This window comes from Oncorhynchus gorbuscha, linkage group LG08 (assembly GCF_021184085.1).
Source record: "Oncorhynchus gorbuscha isolate QuinsamMale2020 ecotype Even-year linkage group LG08, OgorEven_v1.0, whole genome shotgun sequence".
Taxonomy (NCBI): Eukaryota; Metazoa; Chordata; class Actinopteri; order Salmoniformes; family Salmonidae; genus Oncorhynchus; species Oncorhynchus gorbuscha.
In genome coordinates, this window is record NC_060180.1 from 22121271 (window position 1) to 22144737 (window position 23467).

At 42.5% G+C, this 23467-nt stretch overlaps 1 protein-coding gene across 3 annotated transcripts in view; it reads right to left on the reverse strand.

Annotated features, from left to right (window-relative positions):
- The window catches only part of LOC124040798 (synapse differentiation-inducing gene protein 1-like), a 46161-nt gene that overhangs the window by 20452 nt on the left and 2242 nt on the right, over nucleotides 1-23467 (reverse strand). Inside the window, exons 2-4 of one of the 3 annotated variants that reach the window (XM_046357901.1) lie at nucleotides 17875-18001; nucleotides 12824-13469; nucleotides 10939-11076 (exon numbers count right to left, since the gene is read on the reverse strand). In XM_046357901.1, the coding sequence (XP_046213857.1) occupies nucleotides 10939-11076; nucleotides 12824-13363 (678 nt within the window). In that variant the 5' untranslated portion in view covers nucleotides 13364-13469; nucleotides 17875-18001. Of the gene's footprint in view, nucleotides 1-10938; nucleotides 11077-12823; nucleotides 13470-17874; nucleotides 20329-23467 lie in introns of those variants that run through there. The other 2 variants (XM_046357899.1, XM_046357898.1) reach the window with 2 other exon arrangements.

Genomic DNA, 23467 nt, shown 5'->3' on the forward strand with positions numbered 1-23467 from the left:
CATTCCAAACCGGCCCGTTCTCCTCCAGGTTTCCCTTGGGTTGGTGCCTAACTAGAGATGAGATCAACCCCTGCTTGAATATGTATTTCACAATTTACTCGCTCTGATAGTTCCCTCTAAGTCCCAGAAGAGATGGGAAGTAGTGTGGCGGTGGTTGCAATATGCATGATCAACGGAGCTCTCCACTCTGCCAGATGAGTCAGAGGGACATAGTCATCCTCAACTGTTTCACTGCAGGTAACAGTAATGAAACTGGACCAAACACTTTTCAGTCCAGCTTGAACAACAAAAAAAAGAGAATCAGGCAACTGAGGGACTTGAAAATTCCCAAAACATTCCTTACCCCAGGAAACTTTCAGGAAAAGAAAAACAGAAACTGTGTCTGCAATGATCTGAGTATTTATTGACAGGACATACGCAGAGAAACTCATCCACGCCTTCATCTTCTCTCGGATCGACTACGACAAAGCACTGTTTGTAGTGATTTTGCTGCGAGACCCCCAGACGTTCCAACCAATCCAGAACAGTGCTGTCAGTGTCCTGACCAGGACCAAGAAGTCAGACCGCATCACCCCAATCCTGGCCCAACTCCACTGGCTATTGGTCAACTACCGGATCAACTTCAAAAGTCTCATGCTTGTATTTAAAGCCTTGATTGGATGGAGTCCCACCTACATCAGCGACCTCATCTCAATCAGCAAGCCACCTCACATTCTCCGCTCCAGCCACTCCCTACTGCTTCATGTCTCCAAGACACATCTATGGGGGACCGAGCCTTCTGCTCCCTTGCCCATGGAATGGTCTCCCTGACCATCTGAGAGCCACTCCATCACTCTGAACTTTTAAAACTGGCCTTAAAATCCACTACATCAGACTATATATTTCTGAGTCCTAGTCCCAATCTAAAATGTATTTAGCACCTAGCACACTATTACCTGCTTTCATTCTAAATGTATGATGTTATATATATATAAAACTCCTCAATAGAGCTTTGAGATAACTAATATAAAGCGCTAAACAAATTAAAATGTATTATTATTATACAAAACAGGCTTAAGTTTCAGCCTAATTGCCATCAATTCTGTTAGAGTCAGTCTGGGAGTTTTGCGTTGATGAAAGCCAAATCATGCTTCTCCTTTGAGTTTGAGACAGTAACAGTAGAGAGTAAGGATCCCCCTGGGCACAGACGTCAGTTCAACGTCTATTTTTTTAATTACATTTGGTTGACTTGTCAACTAACACGAAATAAAAAAATTATGTCACTATGGCATTGGATTTATGTTCAAAGTTGGGTGAACAAAAGACAAAATTCTCTTAAACTGATTGGCTTTCCAAAAAGTCATCAATGGATCACATTGATATGTCGTCACAACAGAATAGGAGGAAGAAAAATACTAATGAGTACAAACTGCAGCTAATACTGTGCAGAAATCCAAGTCATTCTGACAGATTTATTTACCTTTTAACAAACAACCCAGTAGCTATACGGTTGCCTATCTAATAGAGAGGGTGGGGGAGGGGGGTGGGTCCCCTGCAATCTCACCCATGAAATCTAGATGGGTTGTGATTAAAGCTTTTTTCCCCCTACACCACGTCGCCCCAAAGAGCTGTGTATTGATTGCTTCGTTCCTCCTCAAAAGGAGGAAATTAATTGGAGTGTTGAGCTGAACAAAAGGGAACGGGAACCAATTAAAATGGGGCAACGGCCTTTAGTTGCTCTTGAGATGCAGAAACCAAGTGCACCACTCAAAACACAGCTCTTATTAACGTTCTACCAATCGACACAGAAGCTGCTTTCTGCTCTGCTTTGAGCGTGAGACTGAGGCACATCTTCACAGAGAGGCCCATAAGCAATAACCTGATCTTGATTAAAGTGCACTCAAGGTGATTGATATTTGAAACAAACTCCCGAGGGAGGTGCTGAAAGGAAATCTATGCTATGGCACACACTCTGTATGTGTGGGCTGTAGACAACATGGATTATCTTTATATTACACAAATACAGGCTGGAGAAGAAAATTGTTGAGCCTTACTGAAGCAGTTCCTTTGTCAATCTATTCATGGATTTCCATCCAATTATCACATTGTCACATTACCCAATTTACATAAATGTAAACACCAATAATGTTCTTAATTATGTTCTGGCTTCTACCTCTTGATCCAATAAACCTATGTCAGAGCCGATCCATTCTGCACAAACAGGAAGTTGCATCTATACATTTTTTGAAGAGATGATTTCAACAGCTTTTCACGCCCAATTTTTCAGTTTTTGATTTGTTATAAAAGTTTGAAATATCCAATAAATGTCGTTCCACTTCATGATTGTGTCCCACTTGTTGTTGATTCTTCACAAAAAATACAGTTTTATATCTATATATCTATATTTATGTTTGAAGCCTGAAATGTGGCAAAAGGTCGCAAAGTTCAAGGGGGCCGAATACTTTCGCAAGGCACTGTAGGTGGCTTTCTCAAGACTGCATTTTCCTTGATTTCATTATGTTTTGCAGACCACCTTCGATTTTCCTAAAACGCCAACAACTCATAGGAAGAAGATGATCCGCAGATATTTAATTCATGAGATTCCTCCGGTAATTTTGTATAATTTTTAAGACAATAGTTCTGAAAGTAGTCAATCACGAGCCAAAAGTGGACCCAGAAAATGACGTACTACGCCACATATGTGCATTGCGCTCTCTTTCCCTCTGCATCTTGCTAACTGGAACTCAAATGGCGAGGGGCTGAAACTCATTGGCTGACACTCGAATTGCTAGGGGGGGCGGGCCCAAGTGTGGGAAAATGTAGGGAAAATGGCGCTGCACCGCTTCCAGAAAACAGTCACTTCATGGCTAATTGAGGAAAGACAGTCATTCTGCTCATAGATTATGCAGATACGGGGCGGCAGGTAGCCTAGTGGTTAGAGCATTGGGCCAGTAACTGAAAGGTTGCTAGATCGAATCCCTGAGCTGACAAGGTAAAAAATGGTCTTTCTGCCCCTGAACAAGGCTGTTCCTAGGCAGTCATTGTAAATAAGAAATTGTTCTTAACTGACTTGCCTAGTTAAATACAGGTTAAATAAATAAAATATGAACTATAGAATCGACAAATCCAGCCCAAAGTGGGAGGTTTCAAAAAATACTTGTGGATTGGTTTTCAATTCACTGAGACTCAAAACGTTTTCCTGTTCCTTTCAGGAACTTATAATGGTTGCTTTGAATAGCTTATCTTTGATGATACCCTAAACCAGGGGTGTCAATTTTATTCCATGGAAGGCCTAGTGTCTGTGGGGTTTTCCTGTTAACTAAGACAACCAGATGGGGAAAGTTCTTTACTAATTAGTGACCTAAATTAATCAATCAAGTACAAGAGAGGAGCAAAAGCCAGCAGACAATCCCTCTGTGGCTTGAGTTTGAAACGTGCCCTAAAGCTCTTCAAAACCTACCACCATGGCGATGTGGCTTTCTGTTTTAATTTCAGCCTGCAACATTTTGTATCCTGTGCCTACAAGGCTTTGTAGTTGAATTTTAGGAAATTGATTTTAGCGTGGGCTGTGTTGCCCATGCCAACCGAGCAGACTTTATAAAAACCTGGAGCATAAGAGAGAGATGTAGGTGTTTGAGTCGTGACATGCAGTCAGACCAGAGTGATTCAGTGTGGGTTGCAGGCTGCTGCCAGAGGCTTCGAGTAGCTCACAGAGATATGAGATCATTACACACATACGGAAAACAACTGTCTAACATCTTCATCAAGCCCACTCTCATCTATCAACTGAATCAATGTCCTTTTGCTCATTTTCCTGGTTCTAAGACGCAATCAAGATGGTAACACTATACAAAGTACAAGGTTACATGTTTTTATAGAGGATTTATGTTGTACATGGTCTGAAACAACAGGGACTTTTCACTAAAGGCATGTTTTTTTGTGTTATACTGTTATTACAGCTAAGCCCTTCCTGCAAATAGCAAGGATTCAATCTCATGGTGTCCTTAGTGGTCCCCATGGTGCCATAACAAACCCATGGTTTACATTACAGAGAAAATAACATTTCTAGGCGCATGCTTTGGCTGTAAACAAATTGTCCTATTTTTCCAACATTAGATGGACTGAAAAAAAGCTTAAGTCAGGACCCTGATTTATTTTATATGAAAATAAAGAATCTTCATCTGTTCTTCTAACTGACATTGGTGACCTGAGTTGAAAAAAAGCAAAAGCTAATGCAGAGATTTCATCACGCTCTCTACCTACTAGGCAGCCCCCTGGGACCGTAGCTCTGCTGTCCTATATTACAAAATGTTATACTGAAACACACAGGAATATTGAATACTGATATTGAATACATGATGCATCCAACTAAAAAACAGGCACACAGGCAGCAGATCCACTGTCTGGCACATTGGAAAGGAATAAAGAATATTGAGCTACTTTATTTCCATTTTAACAATGAATACCTTCCTGCCAGTAGATCTTGACAAAAAAGTGCCTAGTGAATGTCTACACGCCCCCTGCAGTCGTCACATTCTGCTGCTTTAAAAAAAAAATCAAAACATTTATGAAAATTAATATTTAGCTATAATACTTCATGTAGCTACAATATTCATGCTTTGCATATTCCTCTTCGATTTAGAAGATACTGTCGCACAAACAACATACTGATTTAAGTCTATCCCAATACTGGTATTATCAGGCTGTATAGCCAGTTACGCTTGTTCTGTCTCAGTACATTAATTAACAAGCTAGCCAGTTAACTAGCGATTAGCATTAACGGCTAACACGATTTAGGCCCAACTTGCTAAGAAAAGACAAACTAGCTGTTTGCAGATGTAAGAAACACAAACTAAGTGTAATTTTAGAACGCTTGGGGGGAAAAATGGACGTTTCACATGGTGTATCACATTTAACAAACCAAACATTCAAACACTGTTATAGAAGGTAACATAAAAACCAAAACTGGTCCTTGCCTCAATACCAGTATTTCGTAAAATACGGTATACTGCCCAGCCTTACAACATGGCAAAGAAATGTACTTTTTGGCCTAAATTCAAAAACACACACACGTTTGGGTCAAATCTAATACAACACAGAGTGAAACAGATCCTCGACTTTGGCGATGTCATTTACAAAATAGCCCCCAACACTCTACTCAACAAATTGGATGCAGTCTATCACAGTGACATCCGTTTTGTCACCAAAGCCCCATATACTACCCACCACTGCGACCTGTACAGCCTCGTTGGCTGGCCCTCACTTCATACTCGTCGCCAAACCCACTGGCTTCAGGTCATCTACAAGTCTCTGATAGGTAAGGCCCCGCCTTTTCTCAGCTCACTGGTCACCATAGCGGCACCCACCCGTAGCACGCGCTCCAGCAGGTATATCTCTCTAGTCACCCCTAAAGCCAATTCCTCCTAGGCCGCCTTCCCTTCCAGTTCTCTGCTGCCAATGACTGGAATGAATTGCAAAAATCACTGAAGCTGGAGACTCTTACCTCCCTCCCTAGCTTTAAGCACCAGCTGTCTGAGCAGCTCACAGATCACTGCACCTGTACATAGCACATCTGTAAATAGCCCATCCAACTACCTCATATCCATACTGTATTTATTTATTTATCTTGCTCCTTTGCAACCCTGTATCTCTATTTGCACATTCATTTTCTGCACATCAATCACTCTAGTGTCTAATTGGTAAATTGTAATTACTTCGTCACCATGGCCTATTTATTGCCTTACCTCCCTTTTCTTACCTCATTTGCACACACTGTATATAGATTTTCTTCAACTGTATTATTGACTGTATGTTTTTGTTTATTCCAGAGTTTGTCAGGATCAAAAGAAATAGGGAGCAAAGCCCAGGTAAAAGGTTAGAGGAAAACCCTCCTCACTCTACCCCCAGATAGTTACATTTGTCATTGTGAAAATAACACAAATGTTCATGCCAAAGACACACCAGCATGGCTTTCTACAAGGGGTTGAGTGTTCAGTTTCAGTCCTGACTTAAATGTCCTATAAAATCTGAGATGTTTGAACATTGGTGTCCATCATTGCTTCGCAACCTAAATTTACTGAGCTTGAGCAAGGCACTGTGTCTTCAGAAAGTTTTCATACCCCTTGACTTATTCTACATTTTGTTGTGTTATGGCCAAATGATTTATTTTTAAAATATTATTATTTTATCACCCATCTACACACACAATACCCCATAATGAAAAAGTGAAAACATATTTTTAGAAATATTTGCACATTTATTGAATATTAAATACAGAAATATCTAATTTGCTATTACACTTAAATTGAGCTCAGGTGCATCCAATTTCCTTTGATCATCCATGAGACATCACTACAACTTGATTGGAGTCCACCTGTGGCCAATTCAATTGTTTGTACATGATACTTTGGAAACACTGCCTATATAAAGTCCCATAGTTGACAGTAAGTATTGCTATGCAGACGACACACAATTAATCTTCTCCTTTCCCCCTTCTGATGACCAGGTGGCGAATCGCATCTCTGCATGTCTGGCAGACATATCAGTGTGGATGACGGATCACCACCTCAAGCTGAACTTCGGCAAGACGGAGCTGCTCTTCCTCCCGGGGAAGGACTGCCCGTTCCATGATCTCGCCATCACGGTTGACAACTCCATTGTGTCCTCCTCCCAGAGCGCTAAGAACCTTGGCGTGATCCTGGACAACAAACTGTCGTTCTCAACTAACATCAAGGCGGTGGCCCGTTCCTGTAGGTTCATGCTCTACAACATCCGCAGAGTACGACCCTGCCTCACACAGGAAGCGGCGCAGGTCCTAATCCAGGCACTTGTCATCTCCCGTCTGGATTACTGCAACTCGCTGTTGGCTGGGCTCCCTGCCTGTGCCATTAAACCCCTACAACTCATCCAGAACGCCGCAGCCCGTCTAGTGTTCAACCTTCCCAAGTTCTCTCACGTCACCCCGCTCCTCCGCTCTCTCCACTGGCTTCCAGTTGAAGCTCGCATCCGCTACAAGACCATGGTGCTTGCCTACGGAGCTGTGAGGGGAACGGCACCTCAGTACCTCCAGGCTCTGATCAGGCCCTACACCCAAATAAGGGCACTGCGTTCATCCACCTCTGGCCTGCTCGCCTCCCTACCACTGAGGAAGTACAGTTCCCGCTCAGCTCAGTCAAAACTGTTCGCTGCTCTGGCTCCCCAATGGTGGAACAAACTCCCTCACGACGCCAGGACAGCGGAGTCAATCACCACCTTCCGGAGACACCTGAAACCCCACCTCTTTAAGGAATACCTAGGATAGGATAAAGTAATCCTTCTCACCCCCCCCCCTTAAAATATTTAGATGCACTATTGTAAAGTGGTTGTTCCACTGGATGTCATAAGGTGAATGCACCAATTTGTAAGTCGCTCTGGATAAGAGCGTCTGCTAAATGACTTAAATGTAAATGTAAATGTCAAAGCAGAACCTATACCATAAAGTCCAAGGAACTGTCTGTAGATCTTTGAGATTGAATTGTAATAAGGTACAAAACAATTTCTAAGTGTTGAAAGTTTCCAAGAGCACAGTGGTCTCCATCAAAGGGGAAACCGAAAACAATTCGGAACTACCCAGACTGCCTAGAGCTGGCTATCCGCCCAAACTGAGCAACAGGGCAGGAAGGACCTTGGTCAGAGAGGTGACTAAGAACCCAATGACCACTCTGACAGAACTACAGAGTTCCTTGTTTGAGATGGTAGAACCTTCCAGAAGGACAACAGTCACTACAGCACTTCACCAATTTGAACTTTATGGGAGAGTGGCCAGACAGAAGCCACACCTGAGAAAAAAGCACGACAGCAAACCTGAAGTTTGCAAAAAAGGATTGTGAAAGACTGAGCGCATAAGGAAAAAGATTCTGTATTCTGATGAGACGGAAATATGATTATTTTACTTGAATGCAAAGTGCTATGTCTGGAGAAAACCAATCACAGTTCATCAACCGTCCAACACCATAACTACCATGAAACAGTGTTGTGTTCGAGACCACCTAAAGTGAGACAGATTCAAGACCAAGGCCGGGGCAAATCGAAACCAAGTCAAGACCAAGACCGGAGGAGGGGCGAGACTGAGACCAGAAGAATGCGAGCCCAATTCAAGACCATGATTGTAATTGTGTCAAATCACCACCATAAGAGTTCAAAATGTCCAGTATTTCTATATTCATATTTCAGAACATATGTATTCTTTAGAAATTCGGAATAGTGAAAAAAATGCATGCTGAGGGAAAATAGAGCCACTCTACAAATTATTGCTAACCCCAAATACAGTGGGGAACAATGGGCTTTCTACACCTTCAGAGAAGGGCGAAGGATTTATAAAATAATGATTCTAATAATGATAATGATATTATTTTCAATGCTGTTCCGATTTCATCTCAAGTTTTTACTCAAACCTATGGAAACTTCTGCCTTCTTGAAGGCCAACAAGTCACTGTGCAATAGGGACCAGTAGTTTTCCCACTGTCCAGCTAGCTAGCTTTTGTTGTCGGCTAGTTTGCAGCGGCTGGAGCAGGTGTTATTAAAGAGGATGTTGTTGCTAATTTGTGATCTTCTCTCTTTTCAAGAAGAACTTTCAAGAAGAAGTTAAGTTTCAAATGATCATCACCTGGTGAGTGGAACTTTGTTTTATTGCAACGCCCTTGCTGTTAGCCATTTCTTTGAAAATAACTTGTGTGTGTGAAACACTGTTGCACTTAAAGTGGAACTGACAGCATTTTATCAACATAAAATCTTATTGAAATATGTTCATATACAACCTCAGAAATCAAATAAAAACATATGTCTCGTCCAGTACCAGAGTCTACACAGACCGGTGTGCTATAGCCAATCAGATCTACAATAGACCTTTATACAAATAAGTCATTTGCAACATGGGCCTGCCATCATTCACTTTGAACTAGACTGCGTTTACAGGCAGTTGCAACAGCACGACATTAGATCATTAGAACGCATTTGCCAAAAGCCACAAAATACACCTGAATGGATTTCTACAAATATGTAAACACCACAGGAGTCCTCTTAAATTTGGGAACTTTACAGTCCTATTGATCAAACAACCATGAAAAGGTAGACTCTCGCTCTCCCTCAGTTATGCATATCAACAAGATCAACTTCTAATGCTAGCCAGAGCAAGATGAGCTCAAATCTAACAAAGGAACATTAGACAAACACTCTGAAATGTCAGCTAATTGGCCGTCACAATTGCACTGATAAACGATGGGGAATTATAGCCTACTCATCCTTCTGCAGCTTGTCAGCCAATGCATGCTTGTCCCAACCAAATCACTCAAGCTGACTGGCTAACGTTGGCTAGCTAGCTACTTCCAGAAAAAAATGAGAGAACATCTCAGTCTGACCTTTTCACCCGCTGTAGCAGAGCTGGTTAAGTTGTGTTTTTGTATTCTTTTAATTGGGACCTACTGGCTTATTATGTCCAAGTGTATGGACTGCTTATCCTTTAACATCATGTTGTGTGTGACTGCTGTCTTTCCATTGGCCCTATTCAGTGGTGCCTGGAGAAGGGGGTATACTCTAATTTTGCCAAAAAGTCCCCCCCCCTTAAACCACCTCAATCTGATTGGGGGGGGGCCTGTCAGGGCCTGGCTCCCCAAGCCACCCAGGCCCGGTTCATAACTAGGCCCCTGACGCAAACAGCACATGACAGTTGCACATCACAAATAGCCTACTAACCAACACTTCGGACTTAACTTTTTCCATACCTGGTTTGTATACCCATTGTTGCCTTAGTTAGCATTTACTGGTAGATATAAGTTCAAACATCTTTTCTACCGTACCAGCTACCGATGTCATTCTTCGGTGAGCTGCTCCATGCCAAAACCAGTTGAGAGATGTACACTCTTGCTGCCTGCAGATGATATTCCGCTGAAACTAGGCTATGTGAATATATTTCACATGCTTTGCGATTGTGTAGGTTACTTTGTGCATGATTTCCCTGTTGTTCTACATAATTGATAAATCATATACCTCCACTTCACTATTTTGATATGCATCAGTAGGGAATACGAAGTGAGTATAAGCAATGCCCACTGAAAAAGTGGGTATACGGCTTATACCTGCGTATACCCTCCATTGGCCCTTTGTGTTTAACAGAAAGTGCACTCTCCTACATGAGTCGGCTGGTATTACGGTTGCTGTCCTTTCAGAATCACCAACCTGTCACACACTGAAGGCCTATGTCTATAATAGATATAAAGGCTGTTAATATTGTATATATTTGGCCTGGCGAGGCGGTTTTATGCGCTGACTGAATGGAAGCTGATAATTATGAGTTGAGAAAATCTGCAAGAAAGAATGGGAGAAAATCCCCAAATCCAAAGGTGCAAAGCTGATATAGACATACCCAAGACGAGTCAAAGCTGTAAGCACCGTGCTTCTACAAAGTAATAACTCAGTTGTGTTAAATTAGATATTTCTTTGATTTTATTTTCAATAAATCTGCAAACAATTAAAAAATATATATATATTCAGGCTGTAACAACTAAATGTATGAATACTTTTTGCAGGCACTGTCTGTTGTAATGGCTGCCAAAAGGTGCTTCCACCAAGTATTAACTCAGGGGTGTGAGGACATACACAATCAAGACATTAATTCATCACGACACTTTGAAAATGTGTAGATAAAAAATAAAATAAAACTGTAATCCTTTTTAGATTAAATTTTAAGGCAGCAAAATGTGAAGATGTGTGCAAAGGGTGTGTAGACTTTCACTAGGCACTGTACTTTTGAGCCTTGCACCTAATACTATGATGACCTAAATCTACAAATGATTTACTTCTTTAGGTTATTTATTGTGTGAGAGTATACACATTCTCCGAAGACTGCCTTGATATTTACTGTAACTACTAATGGTGACGCAACCATGGTGTGTGTATTGTCATTGACAGTGTAGTAGTCCTTACCTCATGGGACAGGTAGAAGGCAGCGATCCCCAAGGGCCAGAAGCAACACAGCATGGAGAAGACGCTCAGGCCCAAGTGGTCCCTCGGTGGCATCATGAGAAAGTTGTCTTCACTCTCTGAGTCGCTCGAGTACTCGCTCTGTGAAAGCACAAAGAGTGACTACTTTAGATGCAGGTCAAGAAAAGGTCAGAGGTTTACAGAAGACTGCACTATATGGTGGTCTTGCTGATGTGTTGTTGAAATAAATGTTCATTCTCTTTACTTCAGATGGCTCTGGTTTTCCTCACCTCAACACATTTGTTCAGGCACTGAGTCATGCCAATTGGACAATGATGGGAAAACTCAAACCCGGGTCCAATGACTGCCAAGCCAATATAGGGTATCTCAAACCGGTCTGGGCTACCCCCAAATTCACAACATTATACTTCCATGGTTGGTTTCATTGACTCTCCCAAATTACTCCTAAATTGACCTATTTTTTATATAGCTACAATCAGCTTGAGCAAACCTAGTGGATCATGCTTGAAATACCTGTAAAAGCAAAATGCCCCCCAAAAAGCCCAAAAAGCTTGGCCCTAATTATGAGGTCATTCTTGCCCTGGAGGGTGGATTAGTAAGACACTACAAATCATTGCACCTCCTCAGACTTGCTGATTAACTTCAGATGGGTACTGAACAAGATGCCAAAAATGTATAATTCACAAATCTCATTCCACACACAGTGCCTAAATCTGACGCTAATAAAAAGGTCAGAGGGCACAATAAATTATAAGATATTGAAAAGACTTAAATAGTAACCTAGACAGCCGATGTAAATTTGGAAGGTTTAGACATGTTTTACTCAAAAAGTACTGTAAGAACATAATCTATAAGCAGAATTCCTGTTTTACCTCAATTAGCCACAAAATCCCTAGTTGGAAAGTGACTGTTTACTGGAGGCTGTGCAGCACCATTTTCCCAAAAACTTCCCCCATGGGGGCCAGCCCCCAAGCAATTTGAGTTCCAGCCAATGAGCTTTAACCCCTTGCTATTTGAGTGACAGCTAGCAAGATGCACACACAGCAGAGTGAAAGACAGAGCAATATGGTGTGCACATATCTACACGTGACGTAGTATGCAATTTTCGGGGACCACTTTTGGCTTGTGAAGGTCGGCTACTGGCTGAGTATAGAAAACTACCAGAGAATCTCTAAGTATGAGGTACAGTATGTGCAATACATTTTAAGGATGGTCATCATCTACAAATATTCTGTGGGAACCTCACAAATGATTAAATTGCTGTGTATTTCAAACAACCCACGTTGAGAATCCAAGGAGCTACTTTTGTAGTGAATAAAAGGCCAAATGAAGCAGGGGAGGTATTTTTTGCTTTCTCTAGAATTTTACAACATACTGTAACAAAGATCATATTAATTAAGAATGAGCTATAAAAATGTTGCATACCTTGACTGCTCCAGTGACAACCACCAGAAACCATGGCAACACCAGAAACTAACAATTTAGTGTGGACTCAAATGTTTCCTGCAAACATTTAGTATTAAAATAACTAGTCTTTGAAGGTCACATAGACCCAGGGATAGGGAAACAATATATCCACAAGACAGCCACCTGAGCCCACATAATGTACATGTATTTTCCTGCCTGGTCTGTCCTGAGGCCTATTGAGCAGGGAAATGCCTGCTGAATCAGAGGTGGTGAGACATCTTAAAGAACCCAAGAGATCCTTCTCCTTCAAACAAAAACCTCAGAAATCCATCTGGTCCATTATTATTTGTCTCTAAATGCAATAACACAAACGTCTAACCATACAGCAATATATTCATGCGTTTCTTAAATTTCTTACAGTGTAATGTGTTATGATAAAAGACAGAGCCCCAAGCCTTACCTCCAGGTCCTGGAACTCATCATCGTCATAGGACAGGGTCTGGATCTTTGCATCCTCCACAGACATGTCCAGGAACTTGCCATCGGCAAACATCAGCGTATCCTTGGAGGCGGCAGAGGAACCGGATGCCAAGTCCTCTATGAAGGTGGTCTCACAGCAATCCCCGACTCCTCCATCCCCCCAGGCCCGCAGCGTGTTCTCAGAGTACAGGATCAGGTCGGGCCTGAAGCATGGGTCCATGCCCTGGGGCAGAGCGCTGGGGTTGAGCAGCTGTGGGTGTCCCCCTCCCTGGCCATTCTGCTCCTGCTGGGGGGATAGGTTGACCACCATGTGACCCTGGTATTGTGACCCCGAGTACACTGACACCAGCCCTTCCTTAGTCTCCACCATCAAGCTGTGGGTATTGATCAGTCCGTTGTGCTTGCAAGAGCCCAGCCCTGCATCCCCTCCTCCCCTGGCTGGAGAAGTTGTCCCCTGGGCGGGGTACTCAGCCTCCACAGCCTGGCTGGAGCACGACCCTGCTCCCTGTCCACCCTCCATCCCGACTTACAGAGCTGGATTGTTTGGTCAAATCCCCTCTTCTTTAAAGGCCTCTCTCATAGGGGCCTTGGGTTGGGGAAGGCATGGGATGGTAGGCTGCACTCTCCTGTGGGAGGTCAGATTAAAATGGCTTATCAGATAAAAAAGGGCTTTTGTATTCGATTTACATTGTTGTTTTTTCCTCCATCAAAAGCAGTATAAAACACAGACAGAGCTTAAAGCCTGTACATGCTTCCTCTATTCATGTTACTGAATTGGTAATTCAGATGATAAAAACAGAGTTTTTTGAGGGGGTTTAATCAGTGATTGGCTTTCTGCCTATTTTCGTGTAATCTTGCACTCAGTTGTAAATGTATTTAATTGTGCGGAGTTATTTTGGTAAATCCAGCTCAGTCAGAAACATGGTCAGGTAAAGGGGTTATCAAAAAGTGAAGAGTGTTTTTATCAATTAACATCCACCATCTCTATGAAGATTTAATTGCACAGCTGCCAGTTACAAAACATCAACCCTGCCAAGCATTAAATCCTGAGAGGTTTGGTGCTGCCTAAGGCACTTTAACTCCCAGGCCTACATCACTTTGCATTTCATCTGGTGGGGTGTGTACCAACAAATGCATTTTGTTGGCAAACACATACATGACTGCATGTGCACATGCACACACCTCACCCCCCTCATTCCCTCTCAGCCCTGCAAGCTTTTGTCCTCAACCATGCCAAAATAGTCCCTGCGTAAGCAGTAACGTTGCATGTCAGAGCCATAGATTCCACCATTGCATTATCTATCTGCATGCTATACCTTGCCAAGGCCTGGAACAGAAAGGCTCTTTTTGCTAGGTTCAGCAGTAAACTGTGTGTGCAGGATGAGGCTTTAATGGATGCCATGTCAAAGTCAGCTTTTAACTGTATTGCCACAGTGTGTGAGAGCAGCTTCTTGTGCAGCATCCTGTGACTAATTAGACACCTCGCTGAATGTGGGAGGTATTGGGACTCCCTTGGCTCGAGTTCAATCCTTTATTTGTTTGCTTTTTTTGTATTTTGCAAAAGAGTTCAACGTGCTGCTTTGTATTCAATGCCTCAGGGACAGTAAACCAACAGCCTTTAAGCACATATCAAAACATTAGCAAATGAATGGTTCATTAGCAAATTAAAGGCTCCAGTGGAATTAAAATGGACTGCCACTATTCCATTTCGATCCCCTTCAAAAATCAAAGCTAAGGTCAAAGCTAAAGCCTATAGAAGGGACAACTGTTCAACATGACAAAATCTCTGGTCACATTTTGGCTCAATGACATAGTGCTATCTCTGAGCATATGAACATAAGTGGCCATTACAAGAACAAGCTTTTACAGGATTAACTCACAACTGAGCCTAATTGCAATAAGGACAATAATGGCACAGTCCTTTTCCTGAAGATATATTACACTGAACAAAAATATAAAACGCAACATGTAAACTGTTGGTCACACGTTATTAATGAGCCGAAATAAAAGATCCCAGAAATGTCCCATACGCACAAAAAACTTCACAAATTTTGTGCACGAATTTGTTTACACCCCTGTTAGTGAGCATTTCTCATTTCCCAAGATAATCAATCCACCTTACAGGTGTGGCATAGCAACAAGCTAATTAAACAACATGATCATTACAGGTGCACCTTGTGCTGGGGACAATAGAAGGCCACTAGAATGCTATACTACAGTTGATTAGGGAAGTAAACTAGTTCTCACTCAACACAATGCCACAAATGTCTCAAGTTGAGCGTGCGATTGGTATGCTGACGCCGGAATGTCCACCAGAGCTGTTGCCAGAGAACTGAATGTTAATTTCTCATACAACAAGCTACCTCCTAAGTCATTTTAGAGAATTTGTCAGTACGTCCAACCGGCCTAACAACCACAGACCACAAGTATGGCTGGGCGATATGGACAAAATCTCATATCCAGATATAGCACATTTTCTGTAAATTCAATGAAAAAATAATTTACATAAAATGACCACATGTAAATGCCTATTTCTTATTACATTTTGAATTATACTCAACAAATAAAAAAGGTACGTACTCATATTTAATTTCCTTTTATTTAGAACCTGTGCACATTTTCAATTAAGCATGTAACAATATAAAATATGAACGTAAGAAATCTAAAAAGGTAAATAGAAAACACTTCAACTACAGTTGCAAACAAAATAAATATAGGCCTAATATATACATACACACAGTTGAAGTCAGAAGTTTACATACACCTTAGCCAAATACATTTAAACTCAGTTTTTCACAATTCCTGACATTTAATCCTAGTAAAAATCCCCCGTTTTAGGTCAGTTAGGATCACCACTTTATTTTAAGAATGTGAAATGTCAGAATAATAGTAGAGGGGATGATTTATTTCAGCTTATATCTCTTTCGTCACATTCCCAATGGGTCAGAAGTTTACATACACTCAATTAGTATTCGGTAGCATTGACTTTAAATTGTTTAACTTGGGACAAACGTTTTGGGTCGCCTTCCACAAGCTTCCCACAATAAGTTGGATGAATTTTGGCCCATTCCTCCTGACAGAGCTGGTGTAACTGAGTCAGGTTTGTAGGCCTCCTTGCTCGAACATGCTTTTTCAGTTCTGCCCACAAATTTTCTATGGGATTGAGGTCAGGGCTTTGTGATGGCCACTCCACTACCTTGACGTTGTTGTCCTTAAGCCATTTTGCCACAACTTTGGAAGTATGCTTGGGTTCATTGTCCATTTGGAAGATCAATTTGCGACCAAGCTTTAACTTCCTGACTGATGTCTAGAGATTTTGTTTCAATATATCCACATAATTTTCTTTCCTCATGATGCCATCTATTTTGTGAAGTGCACCAGCCCCTCCTGCAGCAATGCACCCCCACAACATGATGCTGCCACCCCCGTGCTTCACGGTTGGGATGGTATTCTTCAGCTTGTAAGCATCCCCCCTTTTCCTCCAAACATAACAATGGTCATTATGGCCAAACAGTTATTTTTGTTTCATCAGACCAGAGGACATTTCTCCAAAAAGTACAATCTTCCTCCCCATGTGCAGTTGCAAACCGTAGTCTGGCTTTTTATGGCGGTTTTGGAGCAGTGGAGTCTTCCTTGCTGGGCGGGCTTTCAGGTTATGTCGACATAGGACTCGTTTTACTGTGGATATAGATACTTTTGTACCCGTTTCCTCCAGCATCCTCACAAGGTCCTTTGCTGTTGTTCTGAGATTGATTTGCACTTTTCGCACCAAAGTGCATTCATCTCTAGGATACAGAATGCATCTCCTTCCTGAGCGGTATGATGGCTGCGTGGTCCCATGGTGTTTATACTGGCATACTATTGTTTGTACAGATGAACGTGGTACCTTCAGGTGTTTGGAAATTGCTCCCACGGATGGGCCAGACTTATGGAGGTCTACAATTATTTTTGATGTCTTGGCTGATTTCTTTTGATTGTACCATGATGTTAAGCATAGAGGCACGGAGTTGGAAGGTAGGCCTTGAAATACATCCACAGGTACACCTCCAATTGACTCAAATTATGTCAATTAGCCTAACAGAAGCTTCTAAAGCCATGACATCATTTTGGGGAATTTTCCAAGCTGTTTAAAAGGCACAGTCAACAGTATGTAAACGTCTGACCCATTGGAATTGTGATACATAAGTAAAATTATCTGTAAACATTTGTTGGAAAAATTACTTGTGTCATGCAAAGTAGATGTCTTAACAGACTTGCCAAAACTATAGTTTGTTAACAATAAATTTGTGGAGGTGTTGAAAAACAAATCATTTGAATGACTCCAACATGTGTATGTAAACTGCCGACTTCAACTGTATATCATCATCATACCGCCCAGCCCTAACCACGTCAGCCTAGGACCTCCACATCAGTCTTCTTCACCTGTGGGATCGTCTGAGACCAGCCATCTGGATAGCTGATGAAACTGGGTTTGCACAACAGAAGAATTTCAACACAAACTGTCAGAGACAGTCTCAGGAAAGCTCATCTGCGTGCTCGTCGTCCTCACCAGGGTCTTGACCTGACTGCAGTTTGGCGTCATAGCCGACTTCAGTGGACAAATGCTCAACTTTGATGGCCACTGGCACACTGGATAAGTGCTCTTCACAGATGAATCCCGGTTGACTTCACCGGGCAGCTGGTAGACAGCGTGTATGGCATTGCGTCAGGCGAGCGGTTTACTGATGTTAACATTGAGAACAGAGTGCCCCAGGGTGGCGGTGGGGTTATGGTATGGGCAGGCATCAGCTACGGAGAACGAGCACAATTGCATTTTACATATGGCCATTTTGTCACAAACCGACTCAAAGTCCGTAACAAAAAGGGAGACAACGTGGAGATTAGGATTAACAAAAATATATTTATTAACTGAGGTAACGTAAATACAATTAACAATGGTGTGTGTAGTCAGTAATCTGTAGGTGTAAGTGAGTGGTTGCGTGCACAAATGTGATAATGATGAGTGTTGAAAAGGTGCAAAAGCAAACAAACCAAATGGCCACAAAAATGGCATGCATGGAGAGAGTCTCCTCAATGAATGGGGAAGAGGTGTATTTATCCCAGGACACACCCGGGCCGAGGTGTTTCCCATGTCTCCCAGCTCCTCCCGTCGAACATCCTAATAGGGGAAACAAGAGCAAAGAATACGGCAGACAGAGTGAGAGGGTCGTCACACAAACAAAAAATACTGCCCTGGATACTAGCAGAAGACCCAGCCTGCATCCCAAATTGACCCAACCAGCATCCCAAAGCCATGTGTTCACACTTCCACTTGCCCCAGCCAACCTCGTCCTCCCCAGACCTCAGCAACCTTTGCGCACAGGAAGCAACCTTTAAGAGGAAAGAAGAAAACGAGACCAGAAGGAGCGGAGAGGAGCGACAGAACAGGACAATACCAAACAAAATAAACAAATGGTCAGTCACGTAGACATTCAGAAAGAGCAATAAGCTCCAACGAAAAGAACGTATGAGGATCCTTCTCATTAAATTTTGGCAACAACGTTAGGTTTCCAACAATATCAAATAAGTCAGGGGCATGACCGAGAGAGGAGCGACCCCTAGGTAAATCTGGGTCACCTTCCCAGAGGAAACTCTCCCGAGAGCTTTACTTCCCTAACCAACTGTAGCCACTCGTTGCAACTTGATTTTTGCGCGCTGCAAATCCTGTTTAAATGCCAATTCCTTTTCATACTTTACACGATCATGCTCTAGTTGTAACAGAAGCAGTTCCTTCTGTTGTTCAAAAGGCAGACCACTAGGTCTAACAGATGTGGCGGCCATTGTAGCGAAACAGGGAGAAGGCGAGTCCTCGGCAGAGGCTTCCCCAGTGTTAACTTCAAGAATTACCACTCTCAATCAGATTGGCTTTCAATATCAACATAACAAATCAAATGTTTTACATTCATCACTAATTTTAATCTTGTAGTGTTCAGCAATCTTCAACAGCTGTTCTTTAGCACATAATTCGAACAGTTCCTCTGATGGAAAGTGAATGAACTCGTCTACATTAGACGCCATAGTCACAAGTAAATACAACAACAAAAAACATCTCGCTCTTCCCCTCTGCTGAGCACACCAGACCAGACCACAACAAGATAAATGACAATCACACTGGGCACCACAGAAGAGAGATGAAATATATGGAGATTCCCCAAACCCCACAATAACTCAACCTTAGTCTTCGTGCGGATTTGCAGTGGGTAATTATGCACTATAGCCCGCTGGCAAGGTAAAAAACACCCAGCATGCTGGCTGATTCCCTGCAAGCCACAGATGTGCACCCGAGACAACTGCTCAGTCCACGGACACCACACAAAAATAACCACGCCCAACATATTCCAAAGTGAAACACATCGCTAAGCCTAACAGGAGAAAAAGAAAAGCTATAGCTCCGGGTAGCAAGTGTCACTACCCTACTCAAATCTCCCACTGAGGTACACAGCCAATTGTACTAACTTCCTCGGACCGCTGTCCCAACAGCGATTAGAGCAAGAGTCTCCAGCCTGGGCAGGGGCCTGGAAACTAAACAATGTACTCTCTTCAATGCAGCACTCAACCAACTATCCACCACAATGGCAAGTTTACCAAACAAACAAAGGCAACCAATACTGGGCACCAAACATTACAACTCAAACAAGCTGTAACAAAAGATGCAAACAAAGCACCTACAGAGTTCTCAAACATTAACGCCACGGTTTCTCCCAAACACAATACCTTCAAGATCCCGGATGAGCCCCCACTTGTCACGAACCGTCTCGAAATCCGTAACAAAAAAGGGAGACAATGTGGAGATTAGGAATAACAAAAAATATATTTATTATCAGCGGTAACGTAAATACAATTAACAATGGTGTGTGTAGTCTGTAATCAGTAGTGTAAGTGAGTGGTTGCGTATATAAAAATGTGATTATGATGGGTGTTGAAAGGTGCCAAAGTAAACAAACAAAACAGCCACAAAAATGGCATAACCAAAATCTAACAGTGTGTCTGCATGGAGAGAGTCTCCTCAATGAATGGGGAAGAGGTGTATTTATCACGGGACCAGGTGTGTCCCCATGTCGCTGACGACTCGCCCAGCACCTCCTGCCGAACATACTAATAAGTAAAACAAGAGCAAAGAGAAAGAATACAGCAGACAGAGTAGAAGGGTCGTCACAATTTGAATGCACGGAGATACCGTGACAAGACCTCATGTTACGGCATGATAATGCACAGCCCCTCATTCCCAAAAGGATCTGTACACATTTCCTGGAAGCTGAAAATGTTGCAGTTCTTCTGGCCTGCATACTCACCAGACATGTCACCCATTGAGCATGTATGGGATTCTCTTGACTGACGTGTACGACAGCGTGTTCCAGTTTCCGCCAATATCCAGCAACGTCGCACAGCCATTGAAGAGTGGGACAACATTCCACAATCAACTCTATGCAATGGAGATATATCGCGCTGCATGAGGCAAATGGTGGTCATATCATATCAGATACTGACTGGTTTTCTGATCCACGCCTTTCTGTTTTTTAAAGGCATCTGTGACCAACAGATATATATATACAGTGGGGCAAAAAAGTATTTAGTTAACCACCAATTGTGCAAGTTCTCCCTCTTAAAAAGATGAGTCCTGTAATTTTCATCGTAGGTACACTTCAACTATGACAGACAAAATGAGAAGAAAAATATTCCAGAAAATCACATTGTAGGATTTTCAATTAATTTATTTGCAAATTATGGTGGAAAATAAGTATTTGGTCAATAACAAAAGTTTCTCAATACTTTGTTTTATACCCTTTGTTGGCAATGACAGAGGTCAAACGTTTTCTGTAAGTCTTCACAAGGTTTTGAGCGTCTGCTAAATGACTTAAATGTAAATGTTTTTTCACACACTGTTGCTGGTATTTTGGCCCATTCCTCCATGCAGATCTCCTCTAGAGCAGTGATGTTTTGGGGCTGTTGCTGGGCAACACAGACTTTCAACTTCCTCCAAAGATTTTCTATTTGAGGCTTCTGTTTCTCAAACTAGACACTTCAATGTACTTGTCCACTTGCTCAGTTGTGCACCGGGGCCTCCCACTCCTTTTTCTATTCTGGTTAGAGACAGTTTGCGCTGTACTGTGAAGGGAGTAGTACACAGCGATGTACGAGACCTTCAGTTTCTTAGCAATTTCTCACATGGAAAAGCCTTAATTTCTCAGAACAAGAATAGACTGATGAGTTTCAGAAGAAAGATCTTTGTTTCTGGACATTTTGGGCCTGTAATCGAACCCACAAACGTTGATGCTGCAGATACTCAACTAGTTTAAGGCCAGTATTATTTCTTCTTTAATGAGCACAACAGTTTTCAGTTGTGCTAACATAATTGCAAAAGGGTTTTCTAATGATCAATTAAAATTATAAACTTGGGATCAGCTAACAACGTGCCATTGGAACACAGGAGTGATGGTTGCTGATAATGGGCCTCATCTACATAGGCGTACAATTACATTAAAACATTTGCACTGTCCAGCCATAACAATCATTTACATTCTTAATAATGTCTACACTGTATTTATCAATTTGATGTTATTATAATGGACAAAAAAATGTGATTTCTTTCAAAAACAAGGAAATATCTAAGTGACCCCAAACTTTTGAACGGTAGTGTAAGTATTCAGGCCCTTTACTCAGAACTTTATTGAAGCACCTTTGGCAACGATTACAGCCTCAAGTCTTCTTGGGTATGACACTACAAGCTTTGCACACCCATATTTGGGAAGTTTCTCCCATTCTACTCTGCAGATCCACTCAAGCTCTGTCAGGTTGGATGGGGAGCATCGCTGCACATCTATTTTCAGGTCTCTCCAGAGATGTTTGATCGGGTTCAAATCCAGGCTCTGGCTGGACCACTCAAGGACATTCAGAGTCTTGTACCAAAGTCACTCCTGCGTTGTCTTGGCTGTATTCTTAGGGTCGTTGTCATGTTGGATGGTGAACCTTCACCCCAGTCGGAGTTCCTGAGCAGGTTTTCCATTAAGGATCTCTCTGTAGTTTGCTCCATTCATCTTTCCCTCGATCCCGACTAGTCTCCCAGTCCCTGCCACTGAAAAACATCCCCACAGCATGATGCTGCCACCACCACACTTTTATTTTTTTATTTTTTTTATTTCACCTTTATTTAACCAGGTAGGCTAGTTGAGAACAGGTTCTCATTTGCAACTGCGACCTGGCCAAGATAAAGCATAGCAGTGTGAACAGACAACACAGAGTTACACATGGAGTAAACAATTAACAAGTCAATAACACAGAGAAAAAAAAGGGGAGTCTATATACAATGTGTGCAAAAGGCATGAGGAGGTAGGCGAATAATTACAATATTGCAGATTAACACTGGAGTGATAAATGATCATGTACAGGTAGAGATATTGGTGTGCAAAAGAGCAGAAAAGTAAATAAATAAAAACTGTGGGGATGAGGTAGGTGAAAATGGGTGTGCTATTTACCAATAGATTATGTACAGCTGCAGCGATCGGTTAGCTGCTCAGCTAGCTGATGTTTGAAGTTGGTGAGGGAGATAAAAGTCTCCAACTTCAGCGATTTTTGCAATTCGTTCCAGTCACAGGCAGCAGAGTACTGGAACGAAAGGCGGCCGAATGAGGTGTTGGCTTTAGGGATGATCAATGAGATACACCTGCTGGAGCGCGTGCTACGGATGGGTGTTGCCATCGTGACCAGTGAGCTGAGATAAGGCGGAGCTTTGCCTAGCATGGCCTTGTAGATGACCTGAAGCCAGTGGGTCTGGCGACGAATATGTAGCGAGGGCCAGCCGACTAGAGCATACAAGTCGCAGTGGTGGGTAGTATAAGGTGCTTTAGTGACAAAACGGATGGCACTGTGATAAACTGCATCTAGTTTGCTGAGTAGAGTGTTGGAAGCAATTTTGTAGATGACGTCGCCGAAGTCAAGGATCGGTAGGATAGTCAGTTTTACTAGGGTAAGCTTGGCAGCGTGAGTGAAGGAGGCTTTGTTGCGGAATAGAAAGCTGATTCTTGATTTGATTTTCGATTGGAGATGTTTGATATGGGTCTGGAAGGAGAGTTTGCAGTCTAGCCAGACACCTAGGTACTTATAGGTGTCCACATATTCAAGGTCGGAGCCATCCAGTGTGGTGATGCTAGTCGGGCATGCGGGTGCAGGCAGCGATCGGTTGAAAAGCATGCATTTGGTTTTACTAGCGTTTAAGAGCAGTTGGAGGCCACGGAAGGAGTGTTGTATGGCATTGAAGCTCGATTGGAGGTTAGATAGCACAGTGTCCAATGACGGGCCGAAAGTGTATAGAATGGTGTTTCGTCTGCGTAGAGGTGGATCAGGGAATCGCCCGCAGCAAGAGCAACATCATTGATATATACAGAGAAAAGAGTCGGCCCGAGAATTGAACCCTGTGGCACCCCCATAGAGAATGCCAGTGGACAGGACAACATGCCCTCCGATTTGACACACTGAACTCTGTCTGCAAAGTAATTGGTGAACCAGGCAAGGCAGTCATCCGAAAAACCGAGGCTACCGAGTCTGCCGATAAGAATATGGTGATTGACAGAGTCGAAAACCTTGGCAA